Source organism: Nerophis ophidion, linkage group LG14 (genome assembly GCF_033978795.1).
Source record: "Nerophis ophidion isolate RoL-2023_Sa linkage group LG14, RoL_Noph_v1.0, whole genome shotgun sequence".
Lineage (NCBI taxonomy): Eukaryota > Metazoa > Chordata > Actinopteri > Syngnathiformes > Syngnathidae > Nerophis > Nerophis ophidion.
The window spans coordinates 17,970,974-17,985,495 of record NC_084624.1 but is presented as its reverse complement, the minus strand read 5'-3'; the positions used below and the strand labels follow the sequence as shown (position 1 = coordinate 17,985,495).

Genomic DNA, 14,522 nt, shown 5'->3' with positions numbered 1-14,522 from the left:
TACAGTAGCATAGTAAGCCTAAGGGTTATTAAAAACAAGGCACAGGTTTTTATTTAACAAGTGCTTTTTATAATCTAGGCCACTGTAACTTTATACAAATTAGATAAAGGAAAATGTGACTACTTTAATCAGGTGATTCTTTGGCTTACCACCACTTTGAGAATCACTGGAATAGAGCCTGTTTTCCAGGTATGTTTTAACGACGTGAAAATCGTTATTTTTCAATTTAAAGAAATATAACTAAACAGTTTATGAATTCATTTGAGTACAAAACATGCATCAAATTAAATTCAAATTTCAATTAAAAAAAAGTATAACAATTGTTACACTTAAAAATGTGTGTAAAAATGTGTGAAAAAATGTATAAAGGGAAGGGGGGCCTCCAAATAAAATTCTGCTTGGGGCCCCAATTTAGCCCGAGGCTGTTCTGACAGACTGGGATGGACTCCAGCTCACCCACAGCCCCTAAAGAAAATGTATGGATATAAACCCACCGTCTTTCTCTTTATCCATCCGAACTTTCTTCAGAGCTACAATTTCATCAGACTTGGTGTCCCGAGCACGGTCTGCAGGAAGAAGAAGAATTATTTTATGTATCAACCAGCTGCATCTCTTTTCTCTCTCGTGTAAACCACTTACACACAATGCCGTAGGTTCCTTCCCCGATACGGTTGAGCTTTTCAAACTCTCGGACACTTCGGCAGCTCCCAAACTGGAAGAAGAGGGAAAGAGAACATTATGTATCTTTAAAGGCAAAAGAGGCTTTAATACGGTGGCCGGCAGGAATCAAATAAAATGGAACTCAAGAAATTGTGTTTTATTCCAATACAACATACTATATAAAGACTTCTAACTACAAACTCTGTTTCCATATGAGTTGGGAAATTGTGTTAAATATAAACGAAATACAATGATTTGTAAATCCTTTTCAACCCATATTCAATTGAATGCACTACAAAGACAATATATTTGATGTTCAAACTGATAAACTTGTTGTTGTTTTTTGCAAATAATAATTAACTTAGAATTTCATGGCTGCAACACGTGCCAAAGTAGTTGGGAAAGGGCATGTTCACCACTGTGTTGCATTACCTTTTCTTTTAACAACACTCAATAAAAGTTTGGGAACTGAGGAAACTAAATATTGAAGTTTTGAAAGTGGAATTCTTTCCCATCTTGATTTATGTAGAGCTTCAGTCGGTCTCCGCTGTCGTATTTTATGCTTCATAATGCGCCACACATTTTCGATGGGAGACAGGTCTGGACTGCAGGCGGGCCAGGAAAGTACCCGCACTCTTTTTTTTACAAAGCCACGCTGTTGTAACACGTGCTGAATGTGGCTTGGCATTGTCTTGCTGAAATGAGCAGAGGCGTCCATAAAAAAGACGGCGCTTGGATGGCAGCAAATGTTGTTCCAAAACCTGTATGTACCTTTCAGCATTAATGGTGCCTTCACAGATGTGTAAATTACCCATGCCTTGGGCTTAATGCACCCCCATACCATCACAGATGCTGGCTTTTGAACTTTGCGTCGATAACAGTCTGGATGGTTCGCTTCCCCTTTGGTACGGATGACACGATGTCGAATATCTCCAAAAACAATTTGAAATGTGGACTGATCAGACCACAGAACACTTTTCCACTTTGCATCAGTCCATCTTAGATGATCTCGGGCCCAGAGAAGCCGGCGGCATTTCTGGATGTTGTGGCTTTCGCTTTGCATAGTAGAGCTTTAACTTGCACTTACAGATGTAGCGACAAACTATATTTAGTGACAGTGGTTTTCTGAAGTGTTCCTAAGCCCATGTGGTGATATCCTTTAGAGATTGATGTCGGTTTTTGATACAGTGGGATCGACGGTCACGTTCATTCAATGTTGGTTTCTGGCCATGCCGCTCACTTTTAGTGATTTCTCCAGATTCTCTGAACCTTTTGATGATATTATGGACTATAGATGTTGAAATCCCAAAATTTCTTGCAATTGCATTTTGACAAACGTTGTTCTTAAACTGTTTGCCTATTTGCTCACGCAGTTGTGGACAAAGGGGTGTACCTCGCTCCATCCTTTCTTGTGAAAGACTGAGCTTTTTTTGAGGAGCTGCTTTTTATACCCAATCATGGCACCCAACTGTTCCCAATTAGCCTGCACACCTGTGGGATGTTCCAAATAAGTGTTTGATGAGCATTCCTCAACTTTATCAGTATTTATTGCCACTTTTCCCAACTTCTTTGTCACGTGTTGCTGACATCAAATTCTAAAGTTAATGATTATTTGCAAAAAAAAAGTTTATCAGTTCGAACATCAAATATGTTGTCTTTGTAGCATATTCAACTAAATATGGGTTGAAAATTATTTGCAAATCATTGTATTCCGTTTATATTTACGTCTAACACAATTTCCCAACTCATATGGAAACAGGGTTTGTATGTATGTTTATATATATATATATATATATATATATATATATATATATATATATATATATATATATATATATATATATATATATATATATTAGGGTTTGGGAAAAAATCGATTCGAATTTGAATCGCGATTCAGAATCGATTCTCTTTTTTTTTTTTAAATAGATTTTTTTTTTAATCAATCCAACAAAACAATACACAGTAGGGCTGGGCGATATCTGCTTTTTTAATATTGCGATATTTTTATGCCATATTGCGAAATACGGTATACATTACGATATTTTGCCTTGGCCTTGAATGAACACTTGATGCATATAATCACAGCAGTATGATGATTCTAAAAAACTGTATTTATTAAATACTCTTCATTCTCTCACAGGTGACTTTTTAAATGAAAGAACAAATTAATAGTGTTGCTACCTTTTTGTAGTAACACTTCTGCTGCATACTTTGCATATTGCTGTTGTCTGCTGAATATCTTCCCATTTGAAGCCAAACCACCACCAGATGACGGATCCCCTGCTCTTTATTTTGGGCATTTATTGTTCTTCCTCCAATTGTGATCAGTTTCACACCTTCTCTCTCTTGTATTGTCACTAGCTCCGCTCCGCTCGACCTGCCTCAGCTAACGTTAGCCATGCTGCTACCTCTCTGCTCGGCGAGAGTGTATGACGCTAGACGCGCGACAGTATGTGACGTATGTAAGAAGGCGGGCTTGTTTTACTTCTCTGTGAGAAGGAGAGACGAGAAGGAGTGAGAAACGTCAGTAATGTAATGCCCGCAGCAAAAAGCAACTGTGTGAGAACATATAATCGAGCATTACGATAGTCATTTTCTATATCGCACAGAGACAAACCTGCGATATATCGTTTGTATCGAAATCTCGCCCAGCCCTAATACACAGCAATACCATAACAATGCAATCCAATTCCAAAACCAAACCTGACCCAGCAACACTCAGAACTGCAATAAACAGAGCAACTGAGAGGAGACACAAAAACGACACAGAACAAACCAAACGTAGTGAAACAAAAATGAATATTATCAACAACAGTATCAATATTAGTTATAATTTCAGCATATCAGTGATTAAAAATCCCTCATTGACATTATCATTAGACATTTATAAAAATAAAAAAAGAACAATAGTGTCACAGTGCCTTACACTTGCATCACATTTCATAAGCTTAACAACACACTGTGTCCAATGTTTTCACAAAGACAAAATAAGTCATATTTTTGGTTTGTTCAATAGTTAAAACAAATTTACATTATTGCAATGAGTTGATAAAACATTGTCCTTTACAATTATGAAAGCTTTTTTACAAAACTCTACTACTCTGCTGGCATGTCAGCAAACTGGAGTAGATCCTGCTGAAATCCTATGTATGGAATGAATAGAGAATCGTTTTGAATCGGAAAAATATCGTTTTTATAATCGAGAATCGCGTTGAATCGGAAAAATCGATTTATAATCGAATCGCGACCCCAAGAATCGATATTGAATCGAATCGTGGGACACCCAAAGATTCGCAGCCCTAAAATATATATTATATATATATATATATATATATATATATATATATATATATATATATATATATATATATATATATATATATATATATATATATATACATATATATATATATATATATATATATATATATATATATATATATATATATATATATATATATATATATATATATATATATATATATATATATAAGGGCTTCACGGTGGCAGAGGGGTTAGTGCGTCTGCCTCACAATACGAAGGCCCTGCAGTCCTGGGTTCAAATCCAGCCTCGGGATCTTTCTGTGTGGAGTTTGCATGTTCTCCCCATGAATGCGTGGGTTCCCTCCGGGTACTCCGGCTTCCTCCCACTTCCAAAGACATGCACCTGGGGATAGGTTGATTGGCAACACTAAATTGGCCCTAGTGTGTGAATGTGAGTGTGAAGGTTGTCTGTCTATCTGTGTTGGCCCTGCGATGAGGAGCCGATTTGTCCAGGGTGTACCCCGCCTTCCGCCCGATTGTAGCTGAGATAGGCGCCAGCACCCCCCGCGACCCCGAAAGGGAATAAGCGGTAGAAAATGGATGGATGGATATATATATATATATATATATATATATATATATACATACATACATATAGACATAAATAAATAAATACATACATACATACATTCATACATACTAGGGATGTCCGATAAATATTGGATTATTGGCCGATAAATGCTTTAAAATGTAATATCGGAAATTATCGGTATCGTTCTCATAAAGTTAAATTTATGACATTTAAAACGCCAATGTATACATAGGGAGCAGCACAGAGGGCTGGCCCAATCACATAATATCTACAGCCTCTCACACACACAAGTGAATGCAACGCATACTTGGTCAACAGCCATACAGTTCACACTGAGGGTGGCCGTATAAACAACTTCAACACTGTTACAAATATGCGCCACACTGTGAACCCACACCAAACAAGAATGACTAATACATTTCGGGAGAACATCCGCACCGTAAAACAACAGAACAAACACCCAGAACCCTTGCAGCACTAACTCTTCCAGGACGCTACAATATATACCGCCGCTACCCCCTAACCCCCCACCTACCTCAACCTCCTCATGCCTCAGGGAGAGCATGTCCCAAATTCCAAGCTGCTGTTTTGAGGCATGTTAAAAAAAAATCAATGCACTTTGTGACTTCAATAATAAATATGGCAGTGCCATGTTGGCATTTTTTTCCATAACTTGACTTGATTTTTAAAAAAAAACCTTGTTACATTGTTTAATGCATCCAGCGGGGCATCACAATAAAATTAGGCATAATAATATGTTAATTCCCCGACTGTATATATCGGTATCGGTTGATATCGGTATCGGTAATTAAGGGTTTGGCAATATCGGCAAAAAAGCCATTATCGGACATCTGTAATACAAACATAAAAGCATATAAACATAGGTCAAGACCAACATTATACGACCACTGTGAAACCCTCAGATAGAGTAATATTAATGTGAATATGTTGTTAGTTATCTACGACTAACTTACCCTATCATTGTTAGGCACTGTAAATACTTTGTTCTTCAGAGATTTGAGCTTTATTGGCTCCGGTTCTTCCTCTCCTGCGGCGTCCATTCTCCGCCGACAGGGCTGTTCCACAAAGACAGAAAAGATAGTTGAGATATTGGTCTTTAAAGCTAAAAAAAACAGTACAAGCTTAATGCAACTATTAGGGCGCCATTGTTGTTTACAGCAAAGCAGCGGGACGACTAAAAACTTTCCCAGAGTTGCAAGTCCACTGCCTGAGCTTCTTCTTTTGTTTGTTGAGGTTGGCAAGTAACCTTGTTTGGTGTACATTAGCGCCACCTTTTGAAATGGAGTGTGGCTCGATCTGATATCCTTTTCTATTTGATATTTATTTATTTAACCCTGTATTTTAAAAAAAAAAGATAAAATATCCCTCATTGCTGTATTAACCTTCTCTTTCCCTAACTTAATTTTCATTATTTTTCCTAGCTCTATTATACAAACCCCGTTTCCATATGAGTTGGGAAATTGTGTTAGATGTAAATATAAACGGAATACAATGATTTGCAAATCATTTTTAACCCATATTCAGTTGAATATGCTACAAAGACAAGATATTTGATAATCAAACTGATAAACGTTTTTTTTCTTGCAAATAATCATTAACTTTAGAATTTGATGCCAGCGACACGTGACAAAGAAGTTGGGAACGGTGGCAATAAATACTGATAAAGTTGAGGAATGCTCATCAAACTCTTATTTGGAACATCCCACAGGTGTTCAGGCTAATTGGGAACAGGTGGGTGCCATGATTGGGTATAAAAACAGCTTCCCAAAAAATGATCAGTATTTCACAAGAAAGGATGGGGCGAGGTACACCCCTTTGTCCACAACTGCAAGAGCAAATAGTCAAACAGTTTAAGAACAACGTTTCTCAAAGTGCAATTGCAAGACATTTAGGGATTTCAACATCTACGGTCCATAATGTCATCAAAAGGTTCAGAGAATCTGGAAAAATTACTCCACGTAGGCCGGAAACTAACATTGAATGACCTAGACTTTCGATTCCTCAGACGGCACTGTATCAAAAACCGACATCAATCTCTAAAGGATATCACCACATGGGCTCGGGAACACTTAAAAAAAACACTGTCACTAAATACAGTTTGTCGCTACATCTGTAAGTGCAAGTTAAAGCTCTACCATGCAAAGCAAAATCCATTTATCAACAACATCCAGAAACGCCGCCGGCTTCTCTGGGCCCGAGATCATCTAAGATGGACTGATGCAAAGTGGAAAAGTGTTCTGTGGTCTGACAAGTCCACATTTCAAATTGTTTTTGGAAATATTTGACATTGTGTCATCCGGACAAAATGGGAAACGAACCATCCAGACTGTTATCGACACAAAGTTCAAAAGCCAGCATCTGTGATGATATGGGGGTACATTAGTGCCCAAGGCATGGGTAACTTACACATCTGTGAAGGCACCATTAATGCTGAAAGGTAAATACAGGTTTAGAAAAAACATATTCCGCTATCTAAACGCCGTCTTTTTCATGGACGCCCCTGCTTATTTCAGCCAAGCCACATTCAGCATGTGTTACAACTGCGTAGCTTTGTAAAAAAAAAAGAATGTGGGTACTTTCCTGGCCCGCCTGCAGTCCAGACCTGTCTCCCATCAAAAATGTGTGGCGCATTATGAAGCGTGAAATACGACAGCGGAGACCCCGGACTGTTGAACGACTGAATGGGAAATAATTCCACTTTCAAAGCTACAACAATTAGTTTCCTCAGTTCCCAAACGTTTATTGAGTGTTGATAAAAGAAAAGGTGATGTAACACAGTGGTGAACATGCCCTTTCCCAACTACTTTGGCACGTGTTGCAGCCATGAAATTCTAAGTTAAATATTATTTGCAAAAAAAAAGAAATTTAATGAGTTTGAACATCAAATACCTTGTCTTTGTAGTGTTTTCAACTGAATATGGGTTGAAAAGGATTTGCAAATCATTGTATTCCATTTATATTTACATTCAACACAATTTTCCAACTCATATGGAAACGGGGTTTGTAGTTACTACGGTAATCTACGTCACAGCAGGTCAGACGAGGCACCAAGCAGTGTGGGTGGGGAGCGGCCAGGCTGAAATGCGAGTGTCAGGGACTGAGGCGGAAGGAGATTTTTACAACAAAGTTCTAAAGCTTAGTGATATATCACATATATGAGATTGTAGATGTTTTTTTGTTTTTTTTACCCTTCGCGTTCATCCATCCATCCATCCATCATCTTCCGCTTATCCGAGGTCGGGTCGCGGGGGCAGCAGGCTAAGCAGGGAAGCCCGGACTTCCCTCTCTCCAGCCACTTCGTCTAGCTCTTCCCGGGGGATCCCGAGGCGTTCCCAGGCCAGCCGGGAGACATAGTCTTCCCAACGTGTCCTGGGTCTTCCCCGTGGCCTCCTACCAGCTGGACGTGCCCTAAACACCTCCCTAGGGAGGCGTTTGGGTGGCATCCTGACCAGAGGCCCGAACCACCTCATCTGGCTCCTCTCGATGTGGAGGAGCAGCGGCTTTACGTCGAGTTCCTCCCGGATGGCAGAGCTTCTCACCCTATCCCTAAGTGAGAGCCCCGCCACCCGGCGGAGGAAACTCATTTCGGCTGCTTGTACCCGTGATCTTATCCTTTCGGTCATGACCCAAAGCTCATGACCATAGGTAAGGATGGGAACGTAGATCGACCGGTAAATTGAGAGCTTAGCCTTCCGGCTCAGCTCCTTCTTCACCACAACGGATCGATACAACGTCCGCATTACTGAAGACGCCGCACCGATCCGCCTGTCGATCCCACGATCCACTCTTCCCCCACTCGTGAATAAGACTCCTAGGTACTTGAACTCCTCCACTTGGGGCAGGGTCTCCTCCACCCTTTTCCGGGCGAGAACCATGGACTCGGACTTGGAGGTGATGATTCTCATTCCGGTCGCTTCACACTCGGCTGCGAACCGATCCAGTGAGAGCTGAAGATCCCGGCCAAATGAAGCCATCAGGACTACATCATCTGCAAAAAAACAGAGACCTAATCCCGTGGCCACCAAACCGGATCCCCTCAACGCCTTCGCGTTCATATTTCGCTGTTTGTTGCATTTGGCTTGATTGTAAAATATGTCGATGGAAACGGGGGTGTGACGTTCGTATGTTCTTAATATTCAGGGTTTTATTGTCCGTAGAGAAAAATTACAATTCCATTCCGTTTTTAAGACGGTCTGTCATAACATATTTAGAATTCAATCAGACTTTATCGTGAGGTTTTGTATTAGTTTTCCTACAAATAGACATACCCGGTCCCCCCAGACACATTTTTTTTCTCTAAATTTGGCCCCCGAGTCAAAATAATTGCCCAGGCCTGGTCTAGCGCAACATGCCAACATAGCCAACATGCTCTTGCTCAGCCACATTGGCTTCAACCCAGTTACATCTACTTTTTAATCATTTAGCAAAGGAGATCAGTCAATGTTTGTAGTATAATAATAAATAGCAGGGTTTCCCACACGTTCATTTATTCGTGGCGGCCCGCCACGAAAGAATTACGGCCGCCACAAAAAAAAAAAAAAATAAAATAAAAATAATAAAAAATAAAAAAAATTAAATAAAAAAAATAAAAAAAAAAATAAAAAAAATATATATATATATATATATATATATATATATATATATATATATTTTCCGGCTTTTGACTCGCTCGACCGCTCATAAAAGCAATGGGACTCTGTCTGTGAATGGAGCTTGTAGTTACATATTATATAAATATGTAAATATTATATAAATATGTACATAAAGTGTTGTAATTATATTCCAACTCCGCGTTCGTGGTCATCGCAGCCCCCCCCCCCCCCCCCCCCCAAAATCCCCCACCCCCCCACCCCCCGCTCGACCACACCACCACAATAGATGCCTGACCTGTGGGAAACACTGAATAGTGACTCACAGATTTGCTTAAAGCTGACAACACATTACACGTGCACGTTTATTTATTTAACCTTTTTCTGACAGACTTTAGCGACATCCTGTTTTCATTGATTTAGCCCTAAATAGCGGACTTTGTTATTAGCTGGCCGTCTGCTTGTCAAAGAATTTATAGGCCAACGGTGTCAAAGTCAAGGCCCGGGGGCCAGATATAAATAATATTTATGAATAAAGTGCTGTAACTTTTCTTGGTAGGTATATTCTTTCTTTCTATTTTGGGAGAAAAACAATTTATGTACTCCATGTAATCGCAAATTATGTTAGCTTATATATTGTCTAAATATACAAAAATATATTACCAATCATTCAAACCATTTTTTAATTATAAAAAATACTAATAATAATTATTTCAAAGCAAGTTATCCGTACAATTGTGTAATGCAAAAGTAGCATGGTAAAATTGTAAAATTTACTGTGGTTTTGACAGCAATTTTCTCTGAATTAAAAAAAAAAAGTAATTTTCTTACTGTAATAAACTGTGGTGCCGTTTTGGCATTTACAGTAATGCACCGAAAAATCTACAGTTGTTGATTTGCGGTTAAAAAATAAATACAAAAAATGGCAGTTTAGGTGCTAACTGTCACGCCTATGGTTCATGTTTTGTTTTGGTCATGCTATGTTTAGTTTTTGGATATTTAGTTCTGTTTAGCATTTCCTTGTTTGTCTTGTTACCATGCCAACTGATTTAGTTTTCATCTGTCATGTCTGATCATGAGTTTTGTATGGCCATATTACCCTGAGCATCCCCAATCTCATCTGTTCTCAAAGCAAAGCAAGGTCTGGTCTGTTTAGTACTTGGATGGGAGACTGCGTAGGAATACCAGGTGCTTTTGACCTTTGGACTCTAAGTTCCTTTTTTTTTCACTCCCTGTTTTGTTACCATGACGACCAATCAGTTCACCTGTCTTGTCTCACACCTGTTTTCACTTATCATGTTCATTATTTAAGCCACAGTTACACAAGTGTTTTGTTTCATGTTTATAGTTTATAGCCTTTGTGCTAGTCTTTTGTTTCATAGCCCAAGTTTTGTACCTCCATTGTGAGCGCTTTTTGTTTGTTCCTTTTTTTAGTTTATGAGTAAATAAATTAAATATTTACCTACCTTCACGCCGTTTCCACTCCATTCGCTTCGCACCTCGGGAAAACAACCCAAGACCAAGTCCAAGCCTGACACTAACATATTACTGTAAAATTCCAGTTTATTTTTACAGTTAAAACACAATGTAAATTTTACATTGGCCATAAACAATTTTAACCTTAATTTTTACAGTAATATACACTAAATTGTGAGGTGAAATTACTGCAACTTACCTTAGTTTTCTTACATTTTAGTGTAAAAAAATTATACTAATAAAATGCATAGAAAAATAGTGTAATAATAGTATTCACTGTTAGAAGCAGCCTTCTGGGGCCAAACATAACTGCGATGTGGCCCTCAGTGAAAAACGACTTTGACACCTCTAATATAGGCTGTGGTCGGGGCTTGAGGAGTCAGGAAAGAATTCTGAAAGGACTTAAATAAATGAGAGTGAGATATCAAAACATATTTGACAACAGAGGGAGTCATTTTTATTCTCAAATAGCCGGGGGGAAAAAGCACTTTTCTTATGCACTTGGGGTTTATATATATGCACTTGCCTGATGAGCTCATTAATTTAATACTGAATCTATTTCATGTCTAGAACATCAGACGCTATAGCCGGCAGGGGCAAACGCACAGCTAAGTCCAAAACACACACAAACCCCTACAACAAATGCAATATGAGGAAAACACAACTCATTGGCAGCTCTATAAAATTGTTGGGAAAAAAAAACTTGAATATTAGGAAGATGTACCTTTTTCTGGGCATTCTGTTCATGTATTTTTATATCCCTCTCAGACCTGAAGCCATTGGTGGGGCTGTCGCATATATATATATATATATATATATATATATATATATATATATATATATATATATATACATATATATATATATATATATATATATATATATATATATATATATATATATATATATTAGGGGTGGACAAATTAATGTGTTAATTACGCGTTAACTCATCAATCTATTAACGCCGACAATTATTTTATCGCACATTTGCGTATGTTGTTTACATGCTTTTATTTTGTTACCGCCTTTTCTTAACAAGATGGCATCTCCCGGATGTACTTCGGCGTCGAGGGGCTCTTGGTAAAGATGGAACATTTGGCAAAAATACCGGACAATTCTGCAAATTTCATGGCTGGCATACAGCGTGGTCACTCCGGGATCACTTACGACCACCAGACAATTCTGGATGTGGATAGATCGGGCCGTTTTGGACTGAATGACGGGTGCTTGCTAGACCGGCTAGCTAGCATGGGAATACTTTGCCGGCTACATCCAGCGGCCTGTGAAGCAGCGGAGTATTTGTGTTGTCTGTCTATTTATGAATAATGCAGACGAGGAGTGTTGGCTGAGTTCTTAACGTTTGCTTTCAGAGCGTGCATATCACAACATACAAGATGCCGTCATGGCGACACAACCTATACCGGGCTACCGCGCATGCTCGTCACTCCTGTTGCATGCTGGGTAAGGTAGTTCTTTATTTCCCTGGCTCATAACATCACAAATAGTACCATGTATATGCGTTCAGTTTATCAAAGCACCAAGTAAACAATCGGAAAATTCCCATCATATCAATTCCTAGATATGGTCATAATTATTTTAAGTGCACTACGCAGAATAAACACAACATTATTAATATTGCTACTACGGATAATTTGATCAAAAATTCCCTAAAACAGCCCACTACCTATAATATAGGTTTTTTAAACTAAAGACCCTGATAAAAAAAAAAATGTTTCTGCTGTTACCTCAGAAATTGCCTGTTCAGACGTTGTGATTGTGGCTCAGAGATTTGTATGTAGATTATATTTATTTTCCATAACAAACAAGATAACTTAAATACCCTGGCAGTGGCAATAAGCTTAAATGTTTGTAATTACATTTTTGGAGTTGATTTTCATAAAATATGCTATTTAACTGCTATTGTTTAACAAGGACTGATTCAAATTGTGTTTGCACAACAAATGTTTTGGCGCTTTTGTTCATGTGGGAGAATATTCCAATAAAGGTACATTACACACTACTTTTGAATTCATTATTGGGCTTTGCGTATGCAATGCAGTTAATCGCGATTAATCGGAGAAATAGTGCGATTAACTTCGATTAAAATTTTTAATCGTTGCCCAGCCCTAATATATACATATATATATATATATATATATATATATATATATATATATATATATATATATATATATATATATATATATATATATACATATATATATATATATATATATATATTTATATATATATGTAGTACATTTAGGTAATGTGACTCTTAAGTTTATTCAGGCGTTGGCAACACGGCCTGACAACAACACCGTTGCTCACATTTAGAGCAAGGGTGTCGTCAGACTGGTCAGACCAGTGTACATAAGATTGACGCAACCTTTTTAATCTTTTAATCATCTGAGTTGAGCAAATATGTAAACTGAGCTCACGATTGTGGCCACTTTGATGCATCAGTCAAAATATGTTTTCATATCTCACTCTCATTTATTCAAGTCCTTTTGAGAATTCTTTCCTGACTCCTCAAGCCCCGACCACAGCCTATATCAGAGGTGTCGAAGTCGTTTTTCACTGAGGGCCACATCGCAGTTATGTTTGGCCCCAAAAGGCCACTTCTAAGAGTGAATACTATTATTACACTATTTTGCTGCACACTTTAAAGCAGTGGTCCCCAACCACCGGGCTCGATTGAATAATTTTTTATTATTTTTTTTAATCTATTTATTTATCTATTTTATTTATTTATTTATTTTTATTAAATCAACATAAAAATCACACGATACACTTACAATTAGTGCACCAACCCAAAAAAACCTCCCTTTTTCATGACAAAAACCTCAGTTTATCATGACAAAGAAACCCCCTCTCAGCCGCCGGGCCGCGGGACAAATTGTCAAGCGTTGACCGGTCCGCAGCTACAAAAAGGTTGGGGACCACTGCGTTAAAGGATCTAAGCTTCCTCAGGAAAAAGAGCCTGCTCATGCCCTTCTTGTATGCAGCTTTGCAGTTGTCCTTCCAGTCCAGTCTGTGTTCAAGTGGACTCCCAGGTACTTTTACTGACCCACTACTGCCACCTCCAGGCCCTGGATGTTGATGGGCTCCACAGGGGTCATTTTCTTGTTGATGTCGATGACCAGCTCCTTGGTTTTTATTTCCAAGTAACGCGGTAACTTTCGGTTTAATTGTACTTCCCATGTGGTTTCCCCGTATTGTGTGTGTTTTGGATGTTTGCTGCAAGTTTGCCCCTGTTGGCCACTGCAGCCGTGAGTCAAAATCAGCCTCTTCGTATACTGAAAGAGTTACCATTGGTAAAATAGTAAAAAGTCAAAGACTAAATTGAGCTTACCATAATTTTTGCTTGATCCATTTTTTGCCAACAACAGTCGGTGCTGACGGGGGCCTCCGATCTTTGGCGGCGTCAGCGATGGATAAGCTGGACGCTGTGGTGTAAATATCTTCTCGGGATGGAGCTGTGATGATGATGGAAGGTGGGCTTGAGGACCAGTCCGGTGAATCTGAGGACTCCGTTGGGGTCTGTGAGGACGGGGCCATGTCTGAAAGAGGGAGGAATAAACTTCCAAGTTCATGAAGTCATCAAAATAACTTCTTACATAGCATCGTGTAGGCTTTTTGTGGCCCTGAACAATATTTAGTTTCTCCATTTCAGTCTATAATATGACTGGTGTAACACGCTATAGGAGCATAGTGTGTATTATAATACAGTTTATAATAATAATTATAAAACGGCTTGTAAAGGTTATTTCATGTCTAAAAGGCTTTCCAAGTGTAAAAGAATAATATTTATGAAGCCATAAACAGGTTTTTAAATTATCTAACTATAACAAACATTCAATTTAAAATGAAAATCTCCAACTTCGCAGAAATTAATTTACAACAGTCAGGACCGG

At 38.5% G+C, this 14,522-nt stretch overlaps 1 protein-coding gene across 2 annotated transcripts in view; it reads right to left on the bottom strand.

Annotated features, from left to right (window-relative positions):
- Window positions 1–5,808, bottom strand: part of LOC133568232 (cyclin-dependent kinase 10-like) — a 36,456-nt gene extending 30,648 nt beyond the window's left edge. The window contains exons 1-4 of one of the 2 annotated variants that reach the window (XM_061920033.1): window positions 5,697–5,808; window positions 5,494–5,595; window positions 640–712; window positions 495–566 (exon numbers count right to left, since the gene is read on the bottom strand). In XM_061920033.1, the coding sequence (XP_061776017.1) occupies window positions 495–566; window positions 640–712; window positions 5,494–5,580 (232 nt within the window). In that variant the 5' untranslated portion in view covers window positions 5,581–5,595; window positions 5,697–5,808. Of the gene's footprint in view, window positions 1–494; window positions 567–639; window positions 713–5,493; window positions 5,647–5,696 lie in introns of those variants that run through there. The other variant, XM_061920032.1, reaches the window with a different exon arrangement.
- Window positions 5,809–14,522: the final 8,714 nt, after the last annotated feature.